At 32.4% G+C, this 27,519-nt stretch overlaps 1 protein-coding gene and 1 pseudogene across 1 annotated transcript in view; both read left to right on the top strand.

The window, feature by feature from the left end:
- The first annotated feature begins 6,849 nt into the window (after window positions 1–6,849).
- On the top strand, window positions 6,850–13,295 carry LOC121211411 (methylsterol monooxygenase 1-1-like; annotated as a pseudogene).
- Window positions 13,296–19,335: 6,040 nt separating this feature from the next.
- LOC107919482 (methylsterol monooxygenase 1-2-like) overlaps window positions 19,336–27,519 on the top strand; it is a 45,897-nt gene continuing 37,713 nt past the window's right edge. The window contains exons 1-2 of the mRNA XM_016848939.1: window positions 19,336–19,665; window positions 20,721–20,839. Coding sequence (XP_016704428.1) covers window positions 19,336–19,665; window positions 20,721–20,839 — 449 coding nt within the window. The remainder of the gene's footprint in view (window positions 19,666–20,720; window positions 20,840–27,519) is intronic.

The raw sequence follows: 27,519 nt of genomic DNA, 5'->3' as shown, positions 1-27,519 counted from the left end.
ATGTATATATACATATATAACAATGCACATTAGTATATCATTTACATTACTTGAATACAAACACAACATGCTTATCGACCATTCAACTTTCAGTTCCATAGCCACATACAAAGATCACATTTACAGTCATAACACTCTTTCAAAATTGCATCACTTATACCCTTATAATTCAATCCAAATCAAAATTCAAATACAAGTACATGATACGTACCTGATCAACTTAATAATCAGAGCATGTCCAAGTGAAGTTATATCGCAAATTCTCATAGTCAGAAGCTTGCTACAGCTCGATCGGGATCAAGATTCATTACAATACAACAAACACATTTTAATAGTCAAAAATCATCACACTATCATTTTATCACTTTATGGCATGTATAAATAGACTCACGCGTGCTACGTTAGTCCTAGAATCGACTAAACCATAGCTCTGATACCACTAAATGTAACACCCCTATCCCGTAACCGTTGCCGGAATAGGTAAGGGGCATTACCAGACTTGTAACTCATGCCAGATCATTAAAAATTTTGAACATTTTCTTGAAGTAAAAATCATTCAATTGGATAATTGCTAGGCACAACCAGGGATAAAATTTTTAAAAAAAAAACTTATAAAAGTAAACATTCAAAAGATGTCATATTCGCATAGCTTATATACATTAACCAAAATATCCTCCCACTACTAGTCTATTCTATACATGCCATAAGATAATCCAAAACATAGCAGTACCAAACAGTGGATAGTGATAGTGTGACTAGTTGCTGACGATCCCCGAACCTGTAGCTTCTATAAAACAGAGGAAACAAAGTAAACGGAGTAAGCATTACAATGCTTAGCAAGTTTTAAGCAGTGTCAACAGATAGCAATCAAATTATAACATAGTTGTTCGTATTTTTATTTCGCTCTTCCTTCGGGCATACCATCCCTTTACCGAATATGCACATCCCATCATATATAATAGGTAGATAAATTCTCACTTGATAGTGATCTCTTATAAACATAGGTACATTACATATTTTCACCTAACTTTCCACATTGACCAAACGTACAATAATCATAGAACAGTCTTATTGCTTTACTCACATATGCATCACATAACGACCTTGTGATTTAGTCCAAATCAAGCTTAAATATAATCTCAAAATACATACCTGACCAACTTAACGCATTGAACGTATTTATTACCAATTGTTACTGTGAAGTCGTATAATCTTATGCTTTACTCGAATCTTCAGCGAAACCTTTAGCTCGAATAGTCCCCACACGTAGTTATCGGGTCTTACCCGGACAAAATCTCCACACGTAGTCATCGGGTCTTACCCGGACATAATCCCCACACGTAGTCATCGGGTCTTACCCGGAATATACTTCCAACTTTCATGTACATTTAATCACATGTTACAACATTCACATCGACTGTCATATTTGTAATTCATTTGCCTCATCAAATATCTAATAATACACACCTTTCACATTTGGTTATTCGGCCACAATATACACACATCTCCTACATATTTCACACTAGCCATTCGGCTTTACCACATATACATATCTCATACATATTTGACATTAGCCATTGCTTTACCACATATACATATCTCATACATATTTCACACTAGCCATTCGGCTTTACCACATATACATATCTCATACATATTTCACACTAGCCATTCGGCTTTACCACACATATATATATTTATCTTGTACATCAATTTCAGCAATAGCTTATAAGCAACTCAAATAGTTTCATCAATGTTTACAACAAATTCACATATTCACTACAAGCTGTTTTCCTGAGCAATAGTCACTAAATTATTTATAACTGGAGCTACAAAACTCAAAATCAATTGCCGTTAATTTTCCCTGAATATAGACTCATATATCTTCCATAAATAAAATTTTCAGAATTTTAGGTTTGGCCAATCAATACCAGATATTTCTTAAAGTTTCCCCTGTTTCACTGTTTGACTAATCTGACCACTCTTCACTACGAATCAAATTTCTCATTGTACAGAATTCAAAATATGTTCTATTTGATTTCATTTGAAACTAGACTCATTAAGGAGTCTAAGCATATAAATTTTATCTTATAACCATTTTTTTACAAATTATAATGATTTTCTAAAAACAGAACAGGGGATCTCGGAGTCATTCTGACACTGTCTTACACAACTTTAAATATCTCTTTATAGGAAATTTCTTTGCTTACACGGTCTCTTTTATAAGAAACTATACTGATTAAGCTTTGATTACATCTTTTATTCAGCCTATAATTCCACACCAACAATTTATAGTGATTTTCTAAAATCACGTTACTGCTGCTGTCCTAAGCAAATTATTACAATTTGCTCTTAAATTTCCAAGTCCAAACACTTATGAACTTACCATTTGAGTTTAAGACATATCATGGCCACATCATATCTTATTAAATCAACTCATTATGTCCTATTATGATTGAATTTACTCAACGTTTAATCACTTAAAACTTACCTCGGAAGTGGTCGACGACTAGATATCCACGGCTATTCGTTTACTTTCTCTTTTCCCCTATCCGACTTTGATCCTCTTTGCTCTTAAGCTTAAGTAAAACAATAGATTTGCTTAAGTACTTAACTAATATTATTCACTTAACAATCACATTTGGCAATCACATATCATTTAATCTATATCTAAAACAATAGATTTCAATATGTATCATATTTAATAAAACATGCCATGACTCGATTTCATGCTTATTTAATTTATATCTAATTCACATTCACAAGCAAGGAGTCACTTAATTTATCATGCTTCCTTATACATGAATTTAATCATATTGTCGAATGTCCTTATGTGTACATGGTACATACATAAGGCATATATATATATACCTATATATGACCATTACTATTTAAACATTTAATCGTAATCGGCAAGCTTTATTTCAACTATTTAAGGTGCAAACCAATTATGTTATTCATTAGCATTTCGTCATATTAATTCTTTGATTAACCAATTTAACACATACCAAAATCCAATCATACATCTAACCTTTATCTCAATACTAAACCGAGTTACAAGATTATACATTACACTAAGCATATCATTAAACATACCTATTCAATTTAGCTAATTTCATAGCCGATTAATCACCTTACCCCACATTACTCAATGCCGAATATTAACCCAACATCACAAGCATAATCACCATGAAACTTACCTTAATACACATTTTATCCCATTGCCGAATACATATATATATCATCAAACAAATATTTATTCACATAACAACAATTCATTCACATCTCTATAAATGATCATAATCGGACATTATAAACAAATCAACTAGTTTAGCATTCAAATTCTTCTAACCATTCCTCAATCACTTACTCAATGAACAACAATCCAAGCACATCAAAGCATAGTCGAATGTATCATTCTTCTTAAATTCATATTCGAACACTCAATTATATCTCAACTTATCCATTTCTTTCATTTAAACAACCCACATAACTTATTCATTCATGAACACATTCGGTACTATGCATGTTTACAAATATTTCTTGGCACCTTTATCACATTTTCACAATCGGCATAACCATTTTACCAATCTAATACATCAAAATTTACTTATCCAAGACTACATTCAGCATATATATATTCACATAAACACAATAGCCGAACTCTTCATGAAGTTACCGAGACTCATCATTTGCCATTTCACACACACTCACATCCAATCCTTTTTATTAAACACTTAAAAATCAACCATCTTCATGCCTCGTCACAAAAACATCAAAACACCCACCAAGACACTCTACAACCCATAGCCGAATGCATCACTTCAAACCAATAACAAAAAATTGAATCATGGGCTATGAAAGGGGCTTAGCAATTAACTCAATTTCACATAAATTATCAAGAAATAAAATTAAACATACCTCCAATTAGAATCACCAAGGCCAAATATCAAAGAGCCCTTTTGTTCTACCTTAGATTTTGAGCTTGCTCCATTGCCGAAATCCTCAAAGCATTTTTCTCCATTCTTTCTCAAACATTCACATGAACAAGGGAAGGATGTATGGCCTTCTTTTTTTTCTAATACTTATTTCCTATTATAAAACCATGTAGTCATTATAATATTAATACAAAATGCATATATTTTGTATCCCATACCATCATGGCCGGCCACTTCCTCTAAAGTGGGGAATTTGACATGCAAGTCTACATTTTTTTCCACCATGCATTATTTGCCCACTACCATTTAACCTATCACATTTCCAAAGTTTCACACATAAGTCCTTTCTAATTAATTTCACATTTAAAAGACAAAATCAAAACATGAAATTTTCACACACACACTTTCACTTATAATAGACATAAAATATAACATTTAATTATTCTTGTGACACGATTTTGTGGTCCCAAAACCACTTCTCGACTAGAGTCAAATTAGGGCTGTCACAACTTGAACCTAAGGGGTGAGAAAAAAATGCTAAAGTCTTACCATTTGAGTTGCTACCCATTCTTAGCCTATTTCTACCACATTTAATATATATATTAGATTGAGTTTATTCCTTAGTTGCTAAAAGAAAAATAAAACAAAATAAAAAGAGTAGGATTTGAGCATTAGTTCTCTAAATAATATCTTAAGCTCTTAGTCATCAAGACTAAGGATTTCTTAGTGTTTTTATTATTTCTAACTCTGTGGATTTTTGGGTGTTACATAATATGTGAGTTTTTTGTTCATATTTTATTTCGATTTAATCTTTATTACGTCTGAATTCTATCTAAGTCTATCCATGGCCTCTATGAATATAAAAGGTTCGTGGCACTTCAAATCCATAACCTTTATTAATATTAAGGGTTCACGCGATTCTCGTAGAATAAATGATGTAGATGTATTGTCTTCTTAGCTCTCTTCAAAGTGAAGGACAAAATCTCGAAGACACATTATTCATTAACAGTATTCAAAAGGGACTAAAGCATAGCCAAGGCATAGGTAAATAAAAATTTTTAACCCTCTAAAAAATAATATTCCAATTTAACCCCTTTTTGGTTCCTCTAAAAGTTAATTTTTTTTTCTTGTGTAGCTTAAGTAGCAAGTCAAGAAGCACTAAGAGAGATCTCAAGGAACTTAAAAATAAATAATCTATCTTAATTTACATTGTTAGTCTTTTGGTTATTGGGCCCAAAAACTTAAAAAAAATGGGCTATTAGAAATAGAATTACTAAGGTGCTATTAGTAAACTTAAAAATTAAGTGTCGAAAAAATAAATGTTTAGTACTTAAGTATTGTAAACTTAATTTAAGTTATAATATATGTTTGATATATTGCTTAAAATTAAGTACGTAATATAATTAGATTATTTAATAAATATAATTTTTGAATTATACAAAAAAATTCTATTAAGTTACTTTCATTTTGAATTATCAACCGTACCTAGAAAATTAATCATTGAAAATATTTATTTTCAATTGATTTAATTTCTTTTTTAATAGTTAATCAAACAAAGCTTAAAATTAAGTAATAAATTTTAAAAATCATATATACAAATAAATAAACAAATAATTTATAAATTAATATAATATTAAATTTTATTTTGATCCTTCCAAAAGTTTATAATTTCAATTCTTATCTTCAAAAAAAAAATTCTAATTTCACCCCTATTTAGAAACTAAGATATAGATGCAAGTTGAAATTACCTTTTGTTTGGAGTTATTCTAAGTTATTGTTTTGTTGGTTGTTCGAACAATAATTAAAACAAGAGATGGGATAAGGCAATATAACAAGATAGAAAAGAAAGTAAGAATATCAATGGAATAAATTTGTTAACGCAGTTCGTATTTAACAATCCTACTTATGCGAAGTCTAGTTTAGAGAATAATTTTATTCAACAATTAACTCAGTACAACTCTTGATTTAAGCACAATCTATCCTCACACTAGAAGATAACTACAACCTCAAAGTTTTCCCAAATTGTTACAATCACTCTCCAAAAAGTCTTACTTTACAATCAATATAACTCTCCCAAGAATGCCAAAGAAAAGGGTGTCACAATACTGAGTATAAGATAGTAAAATGCCAAAATACTAAGTACAAGATAGTAAAATACACAACAAAAGAACACTCCAAAAGCACACCCTTATTGTTAGAGATGGTAGCCTATAAACAGACTTGTATAAATTTATCCCAAGTCAAAATAGGATAAGTTAACAACCTTCAACAAATTCAATTAAATCTGATCAGTAAATCAATCTACCACTTGAAGTAAATCTAAATCTGTAAAGCTTATCATCCTTTAAAATAGCAAGATAGAGTCCAAGCCCAATAAGAAATCTCCTAATTCCTTCAAGATTATTGCCTCACTTGGTTAAGAACTTAAAGCTCTTTTAATTCGGTTCCTTATACACAAATACGTCCAACACGTCCTACGTTTCCCACTTAATAAAAATATAAATAACTAATATTATTTTTATATAAATCAAATTTGTCAACAAAATAAAATTATTATATTTTTTAGATAATTTTTGCTTTCAACTTTTAAATTTTAGTTAAACTATTTTTTTACAAATAAATTTATTAAACTATTATAATTTTAACGTAACCGACGTAACAGTTTATGTGGCAATCTATTTCTACTCTGTAAAATATTCATAAAAATTTTTAAAAAATCTATATCAATAATGAAGTACATCTAAATTGTAACATAGATTGCATGTATGTTTAAATTTTTACAATAATTAAAGAAATTAATTTTTAAATCAAATAAAAGCATAAATAAATTTAAAATTAAAAGAGTTTAATTTATCAATTATTATTTTAGCTTTTTATTTGTATAATTTTAATATTAAATATTAAATATAATATGGTGTCTTACTTTATGTTAGACAATAATGATGAAAATGAGATAATGTGTAAGTTCTCCTTTTAATTTAAGTCACAAATGTGGTACAGTTGGGCATCAAATTTAACACCTTACACCCTATCATATAATTCATAAATTAGGCCAAAATTAAATGATCAAAATTTACTTCAATTTATTAAATTATTGACCGATATAAGAGTATCCTCCACGCAAAGGAAAAAAAAACCCTTATTCAATATTACAAACCATCCAAGTTATCCAAAAGAGAGGAGATGCTCCTTTGAGGGGCAGAATGGCCTTTAGGGAGGAACTTAACGGTGGTAGAGAGATTATAGTTTAGTTATTCGGCTGATAAATCCGATTACATATTGTACACATATAATTGTTTATTTGTGTTTTTGGTTTTTTTTTTTTGGTTCCATTGCCTTAGGCATTGGTGGAGTTGTATTGGTCCAACGCTGCCGATAGATTCAAGCTTCAACCGAGAGTGAAGAAATCCTTCCGGGAGTTGTTTAAATGCTATAAAGATGTTCTTTATCATTTTATCTTTATGGTTGTCCCTCTCATCACTGTTTCTTTCCCTGTTTTAGATGTACGGACAATTCATAGCTTTTTAAGGTTAAGGAAAAATTTATATTAGTAACCATCTTATGACTTAAACAAAAATTTTAAAATAATTTAATAATTTAAATAAAAATTTTAAAATAATTTAAAGATAAAAACATAAATTTATATTTATATTTATATACTTAAAATTTTATGTTTTTTAAAAAATATTTATGAAAAAATGATTTAAAAACTTTATAAAATAATGACGAAAGCCATAAAAGAAAATTTGTCGAAATGAAGTTCAAAAACCCAACATCAAAAATTGGGTAAAAAAAACAATAAAAAACCAAACAAAATAGAAGCAAATTATCATGTACAGTTCAAAAAATTTAAAAAGAAACCGAATAAAATGACGAGTGTTACCAATGGATTCACCATACACTCCATTTAATAATACTAGTAATGATTGTTTTAATCGAAACAAGTGTTACAAATTCCACATATACATGGTTAGAATTCTGAACTCAATACTAACTGATTTAAAACCTAATTCTTGTCATTAAAATCAATCTTGACACTCATCTAAATAGAACTTTTAGTAACAAAAAACTTTAAACCTAATCTAATTAGTTCTTATAGAGAACACAATATATTTAAGTTTGATTTCAATCACTCTTAGGTAAAATTATTATGGAAGCATTTATATTAAGAGTTAGATTACATTTTGTCTCCTTTATTCAAAAAAATGAGCAAACTAATCCCTATATGTTAGATCAAAAATTAAATTGGTTCTTCAGTTCTATTGTTAAAATTAATTCCTATATATTAGCATGAGATACACATGGCACATCACATGTCACTATTCGATTATTTTGTTAGCCATACCAGTTTTCAATAGTAAAAATGACTAAATATTTTTATAAAAAAGATCGATTTGTTCATTGATTTAATGTATAGGAATTAAATTACCTATTTTTTTAATAGAGAACGTAAAATGCAATCCGACACTTAATAGAAAGGGATCCATAATTCCAACATGTTGATTATTGAAAGGTTTTTTAATGTTGATGGGGCAGTGGGTTGGGATTCGTACGGGCTTCCCACTGCCAACAAAATGGGAGGTAATTAACCAATTGATAGTGTATTATCTGGTGGAGGACAACACCAACTATTGGATTCATCGGTTCCTACATGGTGAATGGGGCTACGAGAAAATTCATTACATGCACCATGAATGTAATACCCCAATAGGGTTTGCAGCACCTTATGCCCATTGGGCTGAAATCTTAATTTTGGGGATCCCAACATTCCTTGGTCCAGCCATGGTTCCATGCCATATGACCACATTATGGCTATGGTCATATCTACGCCAAGTTGAAGCCATCGAGATCCACAGCGAGTAACTAACTTTGCTCTTCTGTCTAATTCCACCCAACATCCTCAATTTGTAGTTTTGATTTTAAAATGGTTTTCAAATTTTGAAACATTCGAATTGAATCCTAAAAAATCACTATTGCATCAATTTAGGTGTTAAATATAAGTTGACCAGAGCTTAGATTTTAAATTTTGTCTTTGTTTCTATCTGGTCTTTTTGTTAATCTAGCTACCAATTTAGGTGTTAACGTTAGCTTAAATCTGATGTAGATCATATGGATAAATTTGTAAACACATTTGTCCATACTGCATGTAGCAGTGCAGTCTGGAATTTTATTTAGGGGGTCAAGATAAAACTTTATAATTTTTTGAGCGACCAAGGTTAAACAAAATGTTAAAATGCTTAAATTATATTATCAATATTTTTCTGAAAGGTCAAAAAATGTAAATTCTCCATTTATTCAAGAGCTAGAAGACTTAATTTGAATGATTTATATGTTGGGAGAAGTTGAAGAGACATTTTCCCTTTTAAGCAAGGGGATCAAGGCTTTGCTTTGCCACTAACTGTTTGGATAGCTCAAATTCCATGTGATAGGTACACACGTGTTTACAATTTGATCCATGTGTTTTAAATATGCTCAGTGTCATATTCAAACGAGCATTTAATGCCTAAATTGATGACTAGTATGAGTGAAGTGATTGGTATAATAATGATACTTTAAAGATTCAATTATAATATTTTAAAGTTTAGTCATGGATATCTTTTGATTTTATGTAGGTATAATTTTCCTTGGAGTCCCACCAAATTGATACCATTTTATGAAGGACCAGAGTACCATGATTTTCATCATTTTGTTGGGAGACAATAACAAAGCAATTTTGCATCTATTTTTACATATTGTGATTATCTATATGGAACACACAAGGTAAGATGAACTATTAAACTACCCAATAAACAACATTAGATGACCGAAAAAAATGTAAAAAAAAAGAAGAAGAAGAAATTTCTTTAAACATTTAGATTCTATATCTATTTTATTTTTCTTTTTTTAATTTGTAATAATGTATTGCAAGGTTATCGTCGCCACAAACAAGCCGTTAATAAAGGTATTTTTAATTAAGTAAAAGTATTATCCTCTTTAAATATTAGTGAATAGTGCAATTTTATATCAGTTTTCTTAAAAATACAATATTGTGTTAAAATTTTAACTATATAAAAATTTTAACAATCCTCTAAAAAATAATAATCTAATTTAAGTCTTCTTTAACATAATTTTTAATATCTCCAAAAAATTTTAATTTATCTTGATTCTTTAAACATTTTTTTTCTAAAATTTACTTTTTCTTTTTGTAGCTTAAGGTAGCTTAAGGAGCAAGTGAAGAAGCACTTGGAGTGATCTCCACTGAAGAATCTCAAATATATATATATATATATATATATATGTATGTATGTATTTGGTTATTAGACCCAAAAATAAATATATTGTCACCGGAATAGAGTTACGAAGTATTACCGGAATTTATAATTCAAAATAATCAAATATTTTAAACATTTAACATCACATCATCAATCATAGCAAAACCAAACAAAGACATACATATTGTCTCTTATACGAGCCCTCGAGGCCTTAAGAACACATTAGAAACATGTCGGGACTAAATCGAAAACATATACAATATTTCATAAAAAGATGAAAATTTTCAAACTACAGGGGTTACATGGCCGTGTGACTCACACGGCTGAAAGACAAACCCGTGTCTCCGGCCGCGTGGAAATTCAAAGTAGGGACACACGGCTGTATCCCAGCCCGTGTCAGTGTCAGTGTCCGTGCCCGTGTGACTCACTAACTTGGGTCACACAGCCAAGGCATACGCTCGTGTGCCAGGCCCTGTACCCTTCGAAATAGCCTCACACGCCCATGTGCCAAACCGTGTACTAAGCTGTGTAATAGCCTGACTTGCAACCCCTTGTAAGCTACAGGGGACACACGACCGTGTCGCCTGGTCTTGTGTCACACACGGCTTAGACACACGCTCGTGTCTCTGACCGTATGGATGAAAAATAGGCCATTTCCAAGCCATTTTTCTCACCCAAACATGCATCCACCTACAACCAATTTTCCACATATAATCAAGCACTCCATAGTGCACCAAATCATGCCATAATAAGCTATTCAAATAAGGTACATATACATACAACCAATATGCTCAAAACGCACCTCAATCAAAACAATTAAACATGTATAATCATATGCACAATTTGGCCAAATGTTCAACTAACTTATAACTAAATTTATGCTATTTAACATTTAACACTAATAGCCATACATGTCATCCATAACAATTATGCCAATTCACCACATTCAAACATATCATAAGACCATTTATAACATACATTTTTAACTTCCATTCCATCTTCAATCATTCAAGCATCATAAGCGAAGATATCAACCATTTTATGGTCAAATATATACATACAAAAATTAGTACCATTTCATTACCCAAACTGCCATAAACTCAAGTCAAAACAAATGGTTAAATCATCAAACAAGAACACCTATACATGCCATTATAACCAAAACTTAGAAACACTAAAATCTACCAATTTAACCGATGGATAGTGTGATATAACTCCGAAAAGCTTTCAACTTGAACGAGCTTCTGATTCACTATAAAATAGGGAAAAATAATACAGAGTAAGCATAAATGCTTAGTAAGTTCATATAATGTAAAACTCAACTTACCATTTTATCACATAATAAGTAAATTTAACATGGCATAATCCAATCAGAGCTTGGCCAAAGCTTAAGCATCCACACCAAACATTTTAGCATACAAGATATAAATCATAGGCACATTAACATAAATAGCCATTTAGCCACAACATGTATCTCATGAGTTTATAACTCATCTCAACCTATCTAATTTTCATGTATCATCATATCAAGGATGTTCACATATGTACATGTTATAATTCATATCGTTCTCTTACCGTTCAAATCCAAATAGTTCCCATTGAACCATTGAGAATACCATTGGATACCTGGGATAGCTCACATATAGTGTGCTAAATCATATAACTGTAATCCATCAATTCTTGTACATGTATACTCACACAAATTGTAAAAATGGGTCTGTTCATACGAGCTGTAGGTTAGAACGTAACTATACGATGCTGCTCACACGAGTTGTGGAGTATCTGCAACACATGTCAAACCTCAGCCATCGGTAGGACATTCAAGACCAACACCCAAATAATGTAAACCCTAATGACATGTCATTTGTATCCTACAAATTTCTAAGGTTCAAACGAGGCTTGGTAGTCCATGTAACATTCTTGGATATGCAACCGATATATATATATAGCAGTCCACAATATATATTACCAAATCCTGATAATCCCCATAAATTTCTTGTAATTTTGGAAGTAAAACCCAATAATATATTACCAGTCTGACTTTTTTTTTCGAAATTTTACATGGCCCAACAGAACGAGAATTCAATTTCTCTTTTTCATCTCAATCTCAAAGTTTTCTTCCGATGTGAAACTTTAAGAAATACCACATTACTGGCAGAATGCTCGAAATCCCGACATTTTAAATCTACATACAATTTCTGTCTATCAAAAGTTGCTTTCAGTCTGTTTTGAATTACTTGCACTTTTCTTCAATTTCACGAATCAAACAGCTCCACATATTCTTTTTCAAAAATAGAGATAATTCCAATTCAAACTCATAGAAATTATATCCCATTTCCATTTTGATATCACCACTGGTTGTAACAGTTCTGAAGATATCTGTACCTAATATAAACATTTATATGCAAATTCAAAGTATTACTTTTCTTTTCCCAGTCTTCAATACATCTGTCTCAAATCACTATACATCTTATTCTTCCAGAATGCATAGACATAGTACTACTATAATTTCATGCAAATTCTCCTGTATAAGTTCTGAATCCCTCTGTTCAGCTTTTATCTCTAAATAGCAAACAACCATCATATCCAATCTGAAATGTTTAATCAGAAATCATCTGTATACTATATCCATTTAACCGATAACTCATTGCTACATTCTGAGCTTCGCAGATCTGCTGTAAAGAAGTCGATTTAATTTTTTTTATCTCTACCAAAATTGATCCATCTTCAAATGATAACAATCAGATGTTCATAGCTCATAACACAAAACAAAGCTTTCAATTTTAATATACATACATTCATTTGTCTTTTTCGGATGATAATTAATTATCATATCTTGATCTTTTAATGCAAGAACAATAACTACCACTTCCGAATCAGGTATCAAATAATTCTTCCCATGTGATTCTAACATTTCGTAACATAAACCATTACTTCACTTTTTTTGCATCAAAACACTGCTATCCTGTAAATCACAAGTTTCTTTATCGGATTTCAGACTGAACCAGAACTAGTGGTTCAGTTAACTGAGCTTTCAACTAATCGGAACCTTGCTAACGTCTATCAGATCATTCCAATTCCATATCTTTCTGTAATAACCGACTAGTTTTAGAAAACCTCTGATTTCAAATATATTTTTCACTATCATTTCAGTTACAAAATCTATAGCACATTCAACTTCTTCAATCAACAGTAGTTTGGGCAACTCTTCTGGAAACACATTAGAATTCTTTTGCACTATTGCCATTGATTTGAACCTTAACTTAAATATTTTAATATTCAATACATAAACAAGGTAAATACCATGACCCCTTTCCGGCATATATCTGTGTTGGCATGTTCAATATCACAATAGACAAGTAGCTCAATCTTCTCTGATTCAACAAAACATTTCATCATCTTGATCTTGCAACATATTATACTTCTGCTTATAATTTACCACCATATCATGCAGAATTAACCATTCCATTATTGAGATTATATCAAACAGTAAGAACATCAAATCGATTAGAAAACAGTAGTATCATTATCAAACAGTTCCTGCAGATCTTATCAGCCCATAAATACTAATCTAAAAAATTTAATGCTTCAATCCAAAAATTTCAGCAAACTCAACAGACAAATCTTTAATAGATACTGAACTTATGTAATCATAGGAATAGTCAAACCAAGATCAATTTAAAATAATCATATTTGTGTCGATTAAGAAGAAAGTACCTGTAATGACATCAGTAGAGATAAATCTTCTCATATACAATTAACATATACCCTGGCTGATGTTCATTCTCTAGATTTTACAGTAAAGTCATTTGTCACACTTCGGCTTTCACTCGTATTTCTGATATTACAGGGTAACCTACCTCTGTTAACTACATTACTCGGTCTTGAACTCTGAATAATGTTTTTTTCAATTTTCTTCAAGCAATCACTAAGATAATAATCAGGAGAATCATGTCTAACACATATTCCATTCCTTATTCTATATTCTTCAGCTTCTGTCTTCATTTAAACCATCTTCAAACCATTTGTATCATACAGTTTCTATCGGAATATACCCTCTGATATATTTATTTAATCAAACAAATTCCCTTCATACACAGTTGCAGTTATATGATCCTGTTTAAGCTTCAAGAATTCTGTATGTTTCTGATCAAGAAATCTCTGACTGATATATATATATTTCTTTCATAACTCATCTCAGAAAATTTCCAAATAACCCTTTCTTAATCACAACATAATCAATTTTTCTACCACTGATAACCTAAATCTTTTAACAGAAATATCATACCCTTCTAACATTTAATCGGTGAACAGAATAATTCATTTACAATTCCGATAATATTCTCTAACCAGATTTCAGTTCTTTCAAGATCATTCTCAACTGTAATTCTCAATTCATCCACACTATGTATATACATGTACAGATCATTAACAGCAAATAACTTACCCGTTCAGACAAGCTCTATACCTTGAAGCACTTCGGGAACCGAGTAAGAAACAGGAGGGATAGATACTGTAGCAGATACAATTTCTTCTACTTACTGAAGAACGTCAGTTATAATTCTAAATAATTATTTATCATTTCTTTTTATATTATTTCATCAGTCATTATTCAGTAATTAATTACCCATTGAGTTTATACCCAGTGTTGTTGATTCAGTTTTCATCTAATTCACGAGACTATTCGTCTCCAGTACACATTTCATAATCAATACCATCGATATTTTCCTCTAACATTTTCACTATAAAACAGTACCAAACAAATATATCAGCATCCGATTTCGACTCAATTTCGACTCAATTATGGCATGTACCTCTAGACTCAATTCCGTGCTCGATTTAGTCCGAGAATCGGCTAAACCTGAATAGCTCTGATACCACTAATTTGTAACGTCCCCTAACCCTATACCGTTACCGGAACAGGGTTACGATGCATTACCAGTCAGTACAGTCCAATTTCGGTCATTAATTAAAATAAATATTCACACACATCCTAGTTTTAAGATGTCGTCCCTTTAATGGGCCCTTGCGGTCCAATATGAACAGTAAATTCAATTCGGGACTAATTTAGAATCACTACGAATTTTTAGTAAATTTCAAAATTCATACTACATATCGTTACCAACCATAATTTACTCATTTCATCAATACTTTTACAACCTAAATGACTCTCATTAAACATCCTGAATACATGCCATTATCAATACTCAACATACTTTGCCTTAATGAATTCGGGATCGTCTTGGGATGCTGATTCAACGTACTATCTTTACTTAACCTGCGCACAGAAACAAACCGTACGCTGAGTATGGTATACTCAGTGGTATTTCTATAATCCGAACAATTAATAATATAACAAATACTTAAGATCATAATAACAATTACAATTATTCAATTATTTATTCATAGATAAATTTCAACTACTTACCATATAAATTTTATACAAATCATATAATAAACATAATAACATAATTGTTCAATTCTTAACTAAATCCATTATTATTTACTCCATTCTTTCACTTACTACTCGGTATAGCTTTCCTTAATTTACTCACAATTCAATATCATTAAACTATATTCAACTATACACTTATCAATCATATTCCATTTTAATTCATTTCAATAACAGTCAATTTCATTTATATCATATCAACTTACTATCCCTGATAGCTTTCAGTATATACATACGATTCATATATCTCAAATCACATTTCAATTCATCAAGTGGCATCATATATCATCAATTTGAACTCCAATCATTTCATGAACCTTTGGTTCATATTTTCAATTTCATATCTAAATTTTCAATTCTCAATTCAATTTCTCGTTTCATTTCAATAGCTTGATCAATCAAATTTATTTGATTTATCTTTCACTTATTTACCCCTATTAACAAACCCGGACTTTGGCGGATACACGAATTCCAACCCAAACACACCAGTACGGCATATTGTGCCTAAAACGGTACAGAGTACCTGATCAGTATACGACACATAAAGTGCCTAAAATGACACACGAGGTGCCTGATACGACACACGAGGTGCCTGAAATACGACACATAAAGTGCCTGATCGATAAAGCTGGCAAATCCCGTACACTTCCAGATCCTATGGCATGCCAATTATATCCGACTCAGCCCGACTAGTTAATAGGGTATTTCATTCACTTTCTCAATTTAATAATTCTTTCATTAGTATACCATTCTGATAATCACATATATTCACCCATTTTCACAATTCATACAATTTCATTCAATTCAACAATATATTTCAATTATTCACATTAATTCATAATTCAATACAATTCAATTCACTTTTCAATATCAAATATTCAAATATCACAATCTCATATATTCATATCAATTTCCTCATATTTCCAATCAATATATTTTTCAATATAATATTCATTCAATATTCAAATTTCTACATAAATCATATATATTATATAATTCAATCAATATAAATTCAATAAATTCATCGCATACCAAAATCAATCCATTCCAATTGTAAAACATCATAATTCTAACACTAACAATTGCCATATGCATATAAATATAAAAAATAATAACTAAGTTCGGATTATAGAAATACAAACCGTAATTTTCGAGCTAACTCCCGTTGACTTTGTCTTGTCCTTTCTTAGCCGAGATTTCCGGTACCACATTGACTACGAAATTAATACAATTCATAATCATTAATACATTACTAATTCATATCTTGAGTTAAAGAATTCTAAATTAAGATCTGCTAATTTTTCCTGAAACTAGACTCACCAATCTTCTTACAATAAAATTTTCAGAATTTTTGGTTTAGCCATTAAGTACAGTTTATTCTTTAAATTCACCCCTATTCTGCTGTCTGACAGTTTCGTCCCTTCTTCACTAAAAATTAATTATCTCACAGTACAGAACTCGGATAATATTCCCGTTGATTTCTCCTGAAAATAGACTCATTAGGGATTCTAAACATATAACTTTAAGCCTCTAATTATTTTTATTCAATTTTTGGTGATTTTCCAAAGTCAGAACAGGGGAACCCGAATTCATTCTGACCTTGTCTCACAAAATTCATTATATCTCATAATTTACAATTCAATTGCTTATATCGTTTCTTCTATAAGAAACTAGACTCAATCATATTTAATTCCATATTTTATTCATCCTCTAATTCAATTTCTACAGTTTTTTGTGATTTTTCAAACTTAGACTACTGCTGCTGTCCAAAATAGTCTTAGTACAAAATATTGATTTACTTTAATTTCAATTTAATTCTAACTAAATTCACTTACTTTTCTATCTTAATTCATACTTTATTTCTACTCAATTTTTAACCAAACTTAGACATAATTATCTATTTTTCATCATAAAACCATAATTTCGAAATTCTTTCAATTTAGTCCTCAAAGCATAAAACTTATGATTCACTTTACAATTCAATCCTTGTATCATTTTTAACTTTAATTTCTATCAATTTAGCCCTTAATTCATCATTTTATTTAACATGGACAATATCTAGAAATCTAATAACTATCAAAATATCAACTTAATTTCATCAAAACTTTGTTCTAAAACTTCTAAAACATCAAAATTAAGTAAAAAGGGCTTGATTGACTTACCTATTAAAGCTTAAAGCTTCAAACCTTAATTTTCCCTTTTCTCCCCTTCTTTCTTTCTTTTTCTCCCGTGCTCTCTGTTTCGTTTCATTCTGTTTCTATTTCCTTTCATTTTCTTCTTTAGTTTATATATATAATATAATATAATATAATATAATATAATATAATATAATTAAAACATAAAGTATCTTTATTATATAATAATATAATAATATACTAAACATAAAAAAATCTTAGATTTTCTTCCCGATAAACCGCCTCAATTTATACTTTTTGTATAATTGCCCTTTTAGTCCTTTTTATTTTCTTTTAATCTATAATTCAACTTTCACACTTTATTCAATTTGGTCCTTTTACTTAATTACTCTTAATTAAATTAAATTCACTTAATTAAACTCTAATTAACCACTCATTTTACTTCGTAAATATTTTTAATAAATATTTACGAATCCATTTTTCAGAAACGGAGACCCGAAAATATATTTTTTTGGTAACGGTAAAATTCGGGTCATTACAGGAATAGGGATTAAATACTTAAGGTTCAAAATTTTGAGGAGCTGAAGGGTAAAATACCCTTTTTGCCAAAAAATGAAAGAAAATGAAAATGGATTTGGTGTGACTTGAACCTAAGGGGTGAGAAAAAAGGGTTGCTACCAATTCTTAGCCTATTTCTACCATATTTAATATATATACTAGATTGAGTTTGTTCCTTAGTTGCTAAAAGAAAAATAGAACAAAATAAGAAGAATAGGATTTGAGCATTAGTTCTCTAAAGAATATCTTAAGATGTTAATCATCAAGACTGAGGCTCATTTCTTAATGTTCTTATTAATTCTAACTCTACGGATTTTAGGGTGTTACATAATATGTGAGTTTTTTGTTCATATTTTATTTAGATTTAAGCTTTATTATGTCTGAATTCTATCTAAATTTATTTTAATCTAGAACAAAATAAATTTTGATTCTCACTTAGATTTTAATTTGAAAAGGTTAATTTTGGTTATAAATTTACATTCATTTATTCCTGACCTATCTTATCATACATGTTTATAAAATTTTGTGTTTATGTAATCAATTTTAAAATATTCTTTTATATGCATAAGGCAACATATCAACATTAAGAAAATTAATGTGGTCAATGCTAAAATCACTGGGTAGAATCTCATTCATTATTCTTAATGTTGAAATGTTGTTTTTTAATTTCAGTGAATGCAAATATATTTTTGAGCTTCAAAATTTGCACGTATACTCAAAATTTCATGGGATCATGATGAACTATTAAATTTAGATTTATAATTTTCAAAATTTTCAAGCAATGCGTAATTAACAAAATATCAATTTTAAGATGTCGTGAAGGTTTTAAAACCTTCCTCATGCATCATAGATTTCTAAATTCAAATTTTATCTGATTTTAAAAGTAAATCCAAAAATTGTCTTTTAAAATCCATATTAACCAATACAAGAGTATCCTCCACGCAAAGAAAAAAACCCTTATTCAATATTACAGACCATCCAAGTTATCCAAAAAAGAGGAGATGTTGTCGTATGACAACCTTGAAGGGGTGGAATTAGCATTAAAGAGGAGCTTAACGGTGGCAAAGAGATTATGGTTTAGTTATTTGGCTCATAAATCCGATTACATATTGTATACACATAATTGTTTATTTGTGTTTTTGGTGTTTTCTTTGGTACCGTTGCCCTGGGCATTAGTGGAGTTGTATTGGTTCTACGCCGTCGATAGATTCAAGCTTCAACCGAGAGTGAAGAGATCGTTCCCGGAGTTGTTTAAATGTTACAAAGATGTTCTTCATCAGTTTATCTTTGTGGTTGCCCCTCTCATTATTGTTTCTTTCCCTGTTTTAGAGGTACGTATAGTGCATAGCTTCTCAGGGTTGAAGAAAAATTTATATTAGTAACCGTCCGGTGACTAAAAAAAAAAATTAAACAATTTAATAACTTAAATGAAACTTTAAAGACTTAAATGAAACTTTAAAATAATTGAAAGACTAAAACATAACTTACTTATACTTATTTACTTAAAAAACTATATTTACTATATTTTTTAAGAAATATTTATGAAAAAATAATTTAAAAACTTTATAAAATAATGCCGAAAGCCATAAAAGAAAATTTTTCGGAATGAAGTTCAAAAACCCAAAATCAAAAATTGGTAAAAATAAAAATAAAAAACCCAATAAAATAGAAACAAATTATCATAAAAATTCAAAAAATTTAAAAAGAAATTGGATAGAATGATGAGAGTTGCCGATGGATTCACCATACACTCCATTTAATAATACTAGTAATGATTGTTTTAATCGAAACAAGTGTTACAAATTCCACATATACATGGTTAGAATTCTAAACTCAATACTAACTGACTTAAAACCCAAGTCTTGTCATTGAAATCAATCTTGACATTCTTCCAAAATCTAACTTTTAATAACAAGAAACTTTAAACCTAATTTAATTAGTTCGTATCGAGAACACAACATATTTAAGTTTTATTTCAATCACTCCTAGGTAAAATTATTATGGATGCGTTTGTACTAAGAGTTAGGTTGCATTTTTTCTCCTTTATTCAAAAAAATGAGCAAACTAATCCCTATACGTTAGATTAAAAATTAAATTGGTCCTTCAATTCTACTGCTAACAATTGGTCCTTATATGTTAGCATGAGGTACACATGGCACATCACGTGTCACTATTCGATTATTTTGTTAGCCATACCAGTTTTCAACAGTAGAAATGACTAAATTTTTTTACAAAAAAGATCAATGTGCTCATTGATTTAATGTACAGGGACTAAGTTACCTATTTTTTAAAAGAGAAAGTAAAATAGAATCTGACACTTAATAGAGAGGGATCCATAGTTCCAACATGTTGATTATTGAAAGGTTTTTTAATGTTGATTGGGCAGTGGGTTGGGATTCATACGAGTTTGCCACTGCTAACAAAATGGGAGGTAATTAGCCAATTGATAGTGTATTTTCTAGTGGAGGACTACACCAACTATTGGATTCATCGGTTCCTACATGGTGAATGGGTGTAACACCCTAAACCCGGCCTAGATCTCCAGACCAAGTTGGAGAGTTACATCACCCGTATTAAAATTCATACTAGCATAGCACAGTCAAATTGAACTATTCATCACGTAATATTCATCACAACCATAATTTAATACATATAACCTTCATAAATTCCATAATATCATAAAACATAGATCCCTAATAATAATGCTTAAAAGGAAAGATAGAAGTTTGACCAAGCTTCCGTAACACTGAACCGATCAAGACTAGGTACCACCTAAAATCCAATCAATAAATGGGTGAGTTATGAACTCAGTGCGAAAAAGGAATGTAATTCAACAATGGTTACTTATAAAGAAATTCCAATTTAGATATTCGGTTTGACATAGAAGCATGTTCAATTCAGATTTAGAGCAAAGGTGGTGCATATATGTACATATACACAATTCCAATTCAGGTATAGTTTAGATTCGATTCAGATGCAATATTCCTATTTTCGTACGGTACACACCATCTTCAGCCATCCCAATACACTACTATGGATATTTAATGCCCATCCATCCTTGCACACCTTTAGAGTGTTCACTGACACTTTCACAGAAACACAGCTTAGTTGCTAGATTAATATGCGACAAGCTCCAAAATACGAGTAATACTCATTGTGGCATAGCCACGATTTCAGTACAAACTCCCATTTCTTCTCGCAACCTCCCACCACATGCTAATGTAGATTATAATTACCCGTATCATATGTTCAGACATTCTAATACATTATACAATTAACTAAGATAGTTCCAAAACAGAGTAGATATCACAGTGCACATATAATATTGTTACTTACGAATCAGTCCCAATGTATCAAACAGTTCTCATATAATCAATTTCGATTACTCTTCCATTGAGGAATCTAATATCAAGGTTAAGTAACATTTTCGGTCTCAAAAGACAGTTTTTGGCCCAATTATCAGTCACACGGCAGGGTCAAATACCCGTATACCCTAGCCATGTGGTTTTTAAGCAATAACAATGAGTTATACAGTCTAGACACACGCCTGTGTCCTTGCCTGTGTGATTCAAACGGCATGGGTACACACCTATGTTCTTGCCCGTGTGGCTTTTATACCTCAAAAGTGAGTTACACGGCCTGGGCACATGCTTGTGTCCCTAGCCTTGTGGTCTCAATCAACAACAGTGAGTTACACGGCCCAGACACATGCCTGTGTATGTTGCCTGTGTGAACCTTGCACCAAGATGGCCACACACGGCCTAGACACACGCCCGTGTGGCCTTAAATTTACAAACAATGAGTTACACAGCCAATCACATGGCCTGCCACACGCCCGTGTGGCTCATACGGCCTAGTCACACGCTTATGTGCCTAGCTATGTGGCATCGACAGCCATTATTTTTTGTGACTGAAACTTGCAAAACTAGGGTTTTTGATACACACTTGGAAAGATTTCGAAGTGACAACTACCTTAAAGATCCTTAAAACCTAAAACAAACATGCAGTAACACAATTTAGCAAATTAATCAAAAAAACTTCCCGATTACTCATTTAATACCTACGTCAAAAGTTTTAACTCGAAACCTTCAAATATCCTAAACTTACCGAAACTTCAGCAACAATCACAAAGATTGTTTTGTTGCTATTCCTTGTTGTTAATAGCCCTGCCTGCTAAGCAAATGCACATTCGTTTAGAAAAGATTCTCAAAACTCATAAAAAAATCCTTCATCTCAAATAATTTACAAAACAAAGAAAAATTCACGGAGATACTCAAATTGACAGTTACTTACCGACAGCCTTCTGACCAGTGACTAACAATAGAACCTCCATTAATCTCGTATCCCCTCACCACTTCCGGTTAATAAGAAAAAATGAAAAAAAGAAGAAAATAATAAAAATATGAAGAAAAAAAGAAGAAACTATCGTTAAAATTAATTTATTAACTTCCAAGCAGATGTCTGACATATAACAAAAATATTTTCCTAACATATACGATGGCACTCGAACTAAAAACCAGATAGAATACAAAAATATGCTTAACCAGTGAACCACCAGGCTCATTCTTGTCACAATTTCACATTGAATCGAACTTAAGTAGGTAACGCATGATTATGGGTTGCTTTAAAAACTGTAACGCCCAAAATTTTTGTAGTTTTGGCTTTTGTAAGTGTTGGGCTTGGAAGTGTCTGAATCTGTGTTTCGAGTTATTTTTGGTTTTTTTATTATTAGTGAATAAAGTCTGACTTGAGGTCAATGGGCTTATAATAAATTATGGGTAAAAATTTAACAGAATGGGCCTGCTGGTCTAGTGGTTAAGTGGCTTGGGAATACGCTTAGGGTCAGGGGTTCGATTCCCTGCAACGGCGATGGGATTATTTTTGCTACAAGTTGCAATTAAGAGTTGGGTTTTATTAAAATTATGAGTTGTGGGCTTTAGGGAAGAATTAGGGTTTTCTTGTTTTCTTCTGGTTGACAAAATAGTTTCTTTGTCGTTTCTTCCTCTTCCAAACCTTTGCTGCCGAAATTCTTTTCTTTTCTTTCTTTTTTCTTCTTCTCCATTTTTCTTCTCCTTCGATTTCCCGTTCTCTTCCGTTTAGTTGTGACATTTGCTAGTGGTTTCGACGATTCGGTAAGAAACGTTTAAACTAAGTTAGGAGATTTTGGTTAGAGATTATTTAAAAGGATTTTGGTTATTATTTAGAGATTAATCAAGGTTTAGTAGATCAGTAATCGAATTCTTAGCAGCGAGGAAACATCGTTCTCCGTCGAAGGTAAGTAGATCTCGAGTTTTGGGATTTTTCCATTCTTATGTAAGTCGATTTAATGATTGATTTGGGCTCAGTATCGTCAATCTTAGGCTTTGGAGTGCTCGTTGTTGGATTAGCAGTGAAAACGAATCACATGTGTACTCCGATTGCATAGAAAATGAGTTTTGGCAAAAGCCAAAAAGTGGTCTGTTGACGCCACATCAGCGTGTGGTCTGCCCGTGTGGTAGCCTGCGACGTGAGACACAGGCGTGTGACTGACTAGCCAGGCCGTGTGCGCGCCACACAAGTGCAATAGACACTGGCGTATAAGGCTGGCTAAGCCGTGTGCGAGGCACGGGCTCGATCAATTGGGTTGTATAGGCCGCACGGGCGTGTGGGTAAGCCACATGGGTGTGTGGGACTTTGGGCTAGGCCGTGTGATCCACACGGGTAAAGCACATAGGCGTGTGAGCCCAATTAGTTTGAAATGTTCTGTAAGGTTGTAAGGGTTACCTAAGTCGACTGTGACCTAATTGTGAGGGCGGTAAGCGTTACTTAGACCCCATACCCTGATTGATTTCTGATTTGTGTGTAAAAGTATATTATTATACGCATAAGCATCTGTATGACTCCTATATCCGTTCTGCCATGATTTTGATAAGATCCAATATCTGTATATAAGCATGTCATGGTATATATGTTGCATTGTATTGAGTTGGGATTGTTGTGAAGAGAAGGAAGTCTGAGAGGCGATTGCCTGTTATCTAGCAGCTATACTGCATATATCTATTATGTACTGTTTTACGGTACCTTTTGGTGTGTAGGGTTGGATGGGTTGATTATATCCCCATACTTGGTGTGTAGGGTTGGGTGGGTCGATTCTATCCCCACATAGTATGTTGGGTTGGTCGGAGATGGTGTGCAGGGTTGGTAGGCATGTTTTCTGATATCTTATTTGTTATGCATGCGATACCTGTATGGCTAAGGCCGAACTATCTGTATTCTGTTATCTGTTTGTATGCATGCTATTTGTGGGGATGTACACACTGAGTTTGCGAAAACTCATCCCTTTGTTTATTTGTCTGTCAGGTAATCCTCAGCAGTAGATGGATCGGTGCGGCGGAAGGTTCGATGGTAACCACTATTGGACATTTATAGATTTTTAAGTAACATTCTATTTATCTACTTTACTTTAAATATTTATTTTTGGGATTAAAATGTCTTTGAACTTGAACTATTTTTAAGTTTATTTCAGGATTTTAAACTATTAAGCTATTTATTAATGATGTGTTAGCTTCCACGATAATGAAATGTGTTCACCTAATAATCGGTTTGGAGATTTCATGACTTAAGTAACGACAATGAACTGAACGATTTTTAACTTGCTAAGATTTTCTAATAACACTCTCTTATGACGCCGCCAAATTCGGCCACAACGTCTAGGCCGGCTTTGGGTTGTTACATTTAGTGGTATCAGAGTCAGATTTGTAAAAACTCAGCTGTGGATTTGGGCAGTAAAAAGAATAGGTTTTGAAAAGTAAGTGGTAAAGTAATTTGAAATATTTTTGATAAATAAGTGGTTCATCGAGTCTCCAGCGTCGATCCTGTGAGTTCTCTGGAACTCTGATATGTACTGTTTGAAAGCATGCTTATACTAAAATTTATCTGTATCTTTCTAAAATACTATGTATGCATTGTGAGCCCTCTATATGTAGTACTTTACTGAAATACTTTAGGTAGTGTAAACTGGAAACCATAGTGAGCCTATTACTCGCGATAACTGATTCTAAAACTCTGATATGGCTCTACATAAAATATCTGATAATAATTATCAAAACTGTAAATTTATGTGCATAAAATTTCTAAATACATATTAATTCGATAGTTGCGATGAGCACGCGTGGTACTTGGGGACGGGGTACCGGGGGCTGAGGTAAAGGCCGTAGAGGGATTCAAGCTGAGTCCTTCGCATCTGATACGATCCCTAAGCTGGACACTAGCGTGACACCGGTGTCACCTATTACTGAGACTGGTGCTGAGTCTCAGGACCGTGCAATTAGGGACGACACACTGTCCCAGGCCATGCTACGAATTTTGGAGAGGGTCACTAAGGCTAATGTTGGATCTGGAGGCCGTGGGTCAGTTATGGAACGACTCTAGTCGAATAGGGTTGAGATATTTAAGGGAATCGCTAGAGTTGCTCCGAGTGTGACCAAGTATTGGATGGAGGCCACAAAGCGCATAAAGGATGATTTGGAATTTACTGATGAGCAGAAGCTCAAGGAGGCTGTGTCTGTACTTCGCGATGAAGCGTACCTATGGTGGTTGACCATTAAGGAGGCTACTCAGCCTGATAGGTTGACTTGGGATTTGTTTAATACCACCTATCAGAGTAAGTATGCGGGAGCTAGCTACACTGACGCTAGGCAACGTGAGTTTCTGAATCTCACTTAGGGAGACCGTTCAGTGCCCGAGTATGAGGTTGAATTTTTTAGGCTGAGCCGCTATGCAAGAGGCATGGTGACGAATGAGTAGGAGCGCTGTGTTTGATTTGAGAATGGTCTTCATGATAGTCTACGAGTTCTGATAGCTCCTCAGAGGGAGCGGGATTTTTCAATCTTGGTCGAGAAGGCCAAGATAGTTGAGGAGGTGAAGCACTGTGATCCCCAAAACCATGAGAAAGGGAAAGTTAAGAGGGATTCTGAGTCTACTGGTTTTGGGATGAGGCCTAAGAAAAAGGCCAGGGCTGACGGGTTCGTTAGAGTTGGGCCTACTGTTGCACCTGCTGGGGTGGCGATCTGTCAGCTATGTAATAGACGTCATCTAGGTGAGTGTTGGAGATCTACTGGCGCTGGTTTGAGGTGTGGATCGACTGAGCATCGAGTTAAGGATTATCCACTGAGGGGTAATCAGGTGCAAGCTCTGGTTGTTGAGACTGTGCAGCCGTCAAGAGGAGTACAGCAGCCACCTAGGGGCCGAGGACAGGTTAGGGGTGGTAACGGTATAGGTCGAGGTTAGAGAGCACTGGCAGGGGTGCTGGGCCGACTGAGGTGAGACAGCCTGCACTTGTCTATACTGCACGTCGCCATGAGGATGGAGATACTCTAGATGTCATCACGGTATGTTTTTTTATTCTTAATGTACCTTATGTCGCTCTAATAGACGTAGGCTCTAAGCATTCTTATGTTGCATGTTCTGTGTCTGAGACCTTGGGGATTTCGCATGAGAGTACTTTTAGTGAGATTTCTATGGTGAGTCCGTTGGGGTAGATCATTAGAGTTAGTAAGCTATTCAAGGACGTTCCATTGGAAGTCCAAAGGAAAATATTTTTGGCTGATCTGATGGAACTTTCGTTTGGGGTGTTCGACTTAATTTCTGGTATGGACTGGTTGGTGAAGCATCGTGTAAGTCTGGATTGTGCTGAAAAGAGGATGGTCCTGAGGACCGGAGAGGATAATGAGGTAATCGTGATTAGAGAACAACGAAATTGTAATACCCCATACCCGTACCTGAGACCGGAATAGGATACGAGATATTACCGAAATTTTCAGAATAATTTCAATTAATTTATGTTATTTAGTATTCATTTTCATGTTTCATGTAACATCCTTTTCATATATTCAATTCAAACTATCATATAAAATACGATAAAATACTTAAATTTTCATATTTACATGCTCATTCAGGGTATCCGAACCTACCTGACTAAATTGCAGAAATACCAAGATTTAGGGGCATATTGGTAATTTACCATTTTCCCAAATTTCACCCAATCTTAAATTGATAATGTCATTCAATTTATTAATTTAGATAATAAAACAATTTATTCCCTTCAATTTAGTCATTTTTTTACATTTTTACAAAATTGCCCCCTAAAGTTTTACTTTTATTCAATTTAGTCCATGACCTTAAAACATGCAAATTATTCATATATA

Source organism: Gossypium hirsutum, chromosome A12, assembly GCF_007990345.1.
Source record: "Gossypium hirsutum isolate 1008001.06 chromosome A12, Gossypium_hirsutum_v2.1, whole genome shotgun sequence".
Classification (NCBI taxonomy): Eukaryota; Viridiplantae; Streptophyta; class Magnoliopsida; order Malvales; family Malvaceae; genus Gossypium; species Gossypium hirsutum.
This window is presented reverse-complemented; position numbering and strand designations above follow the sequence as displayed.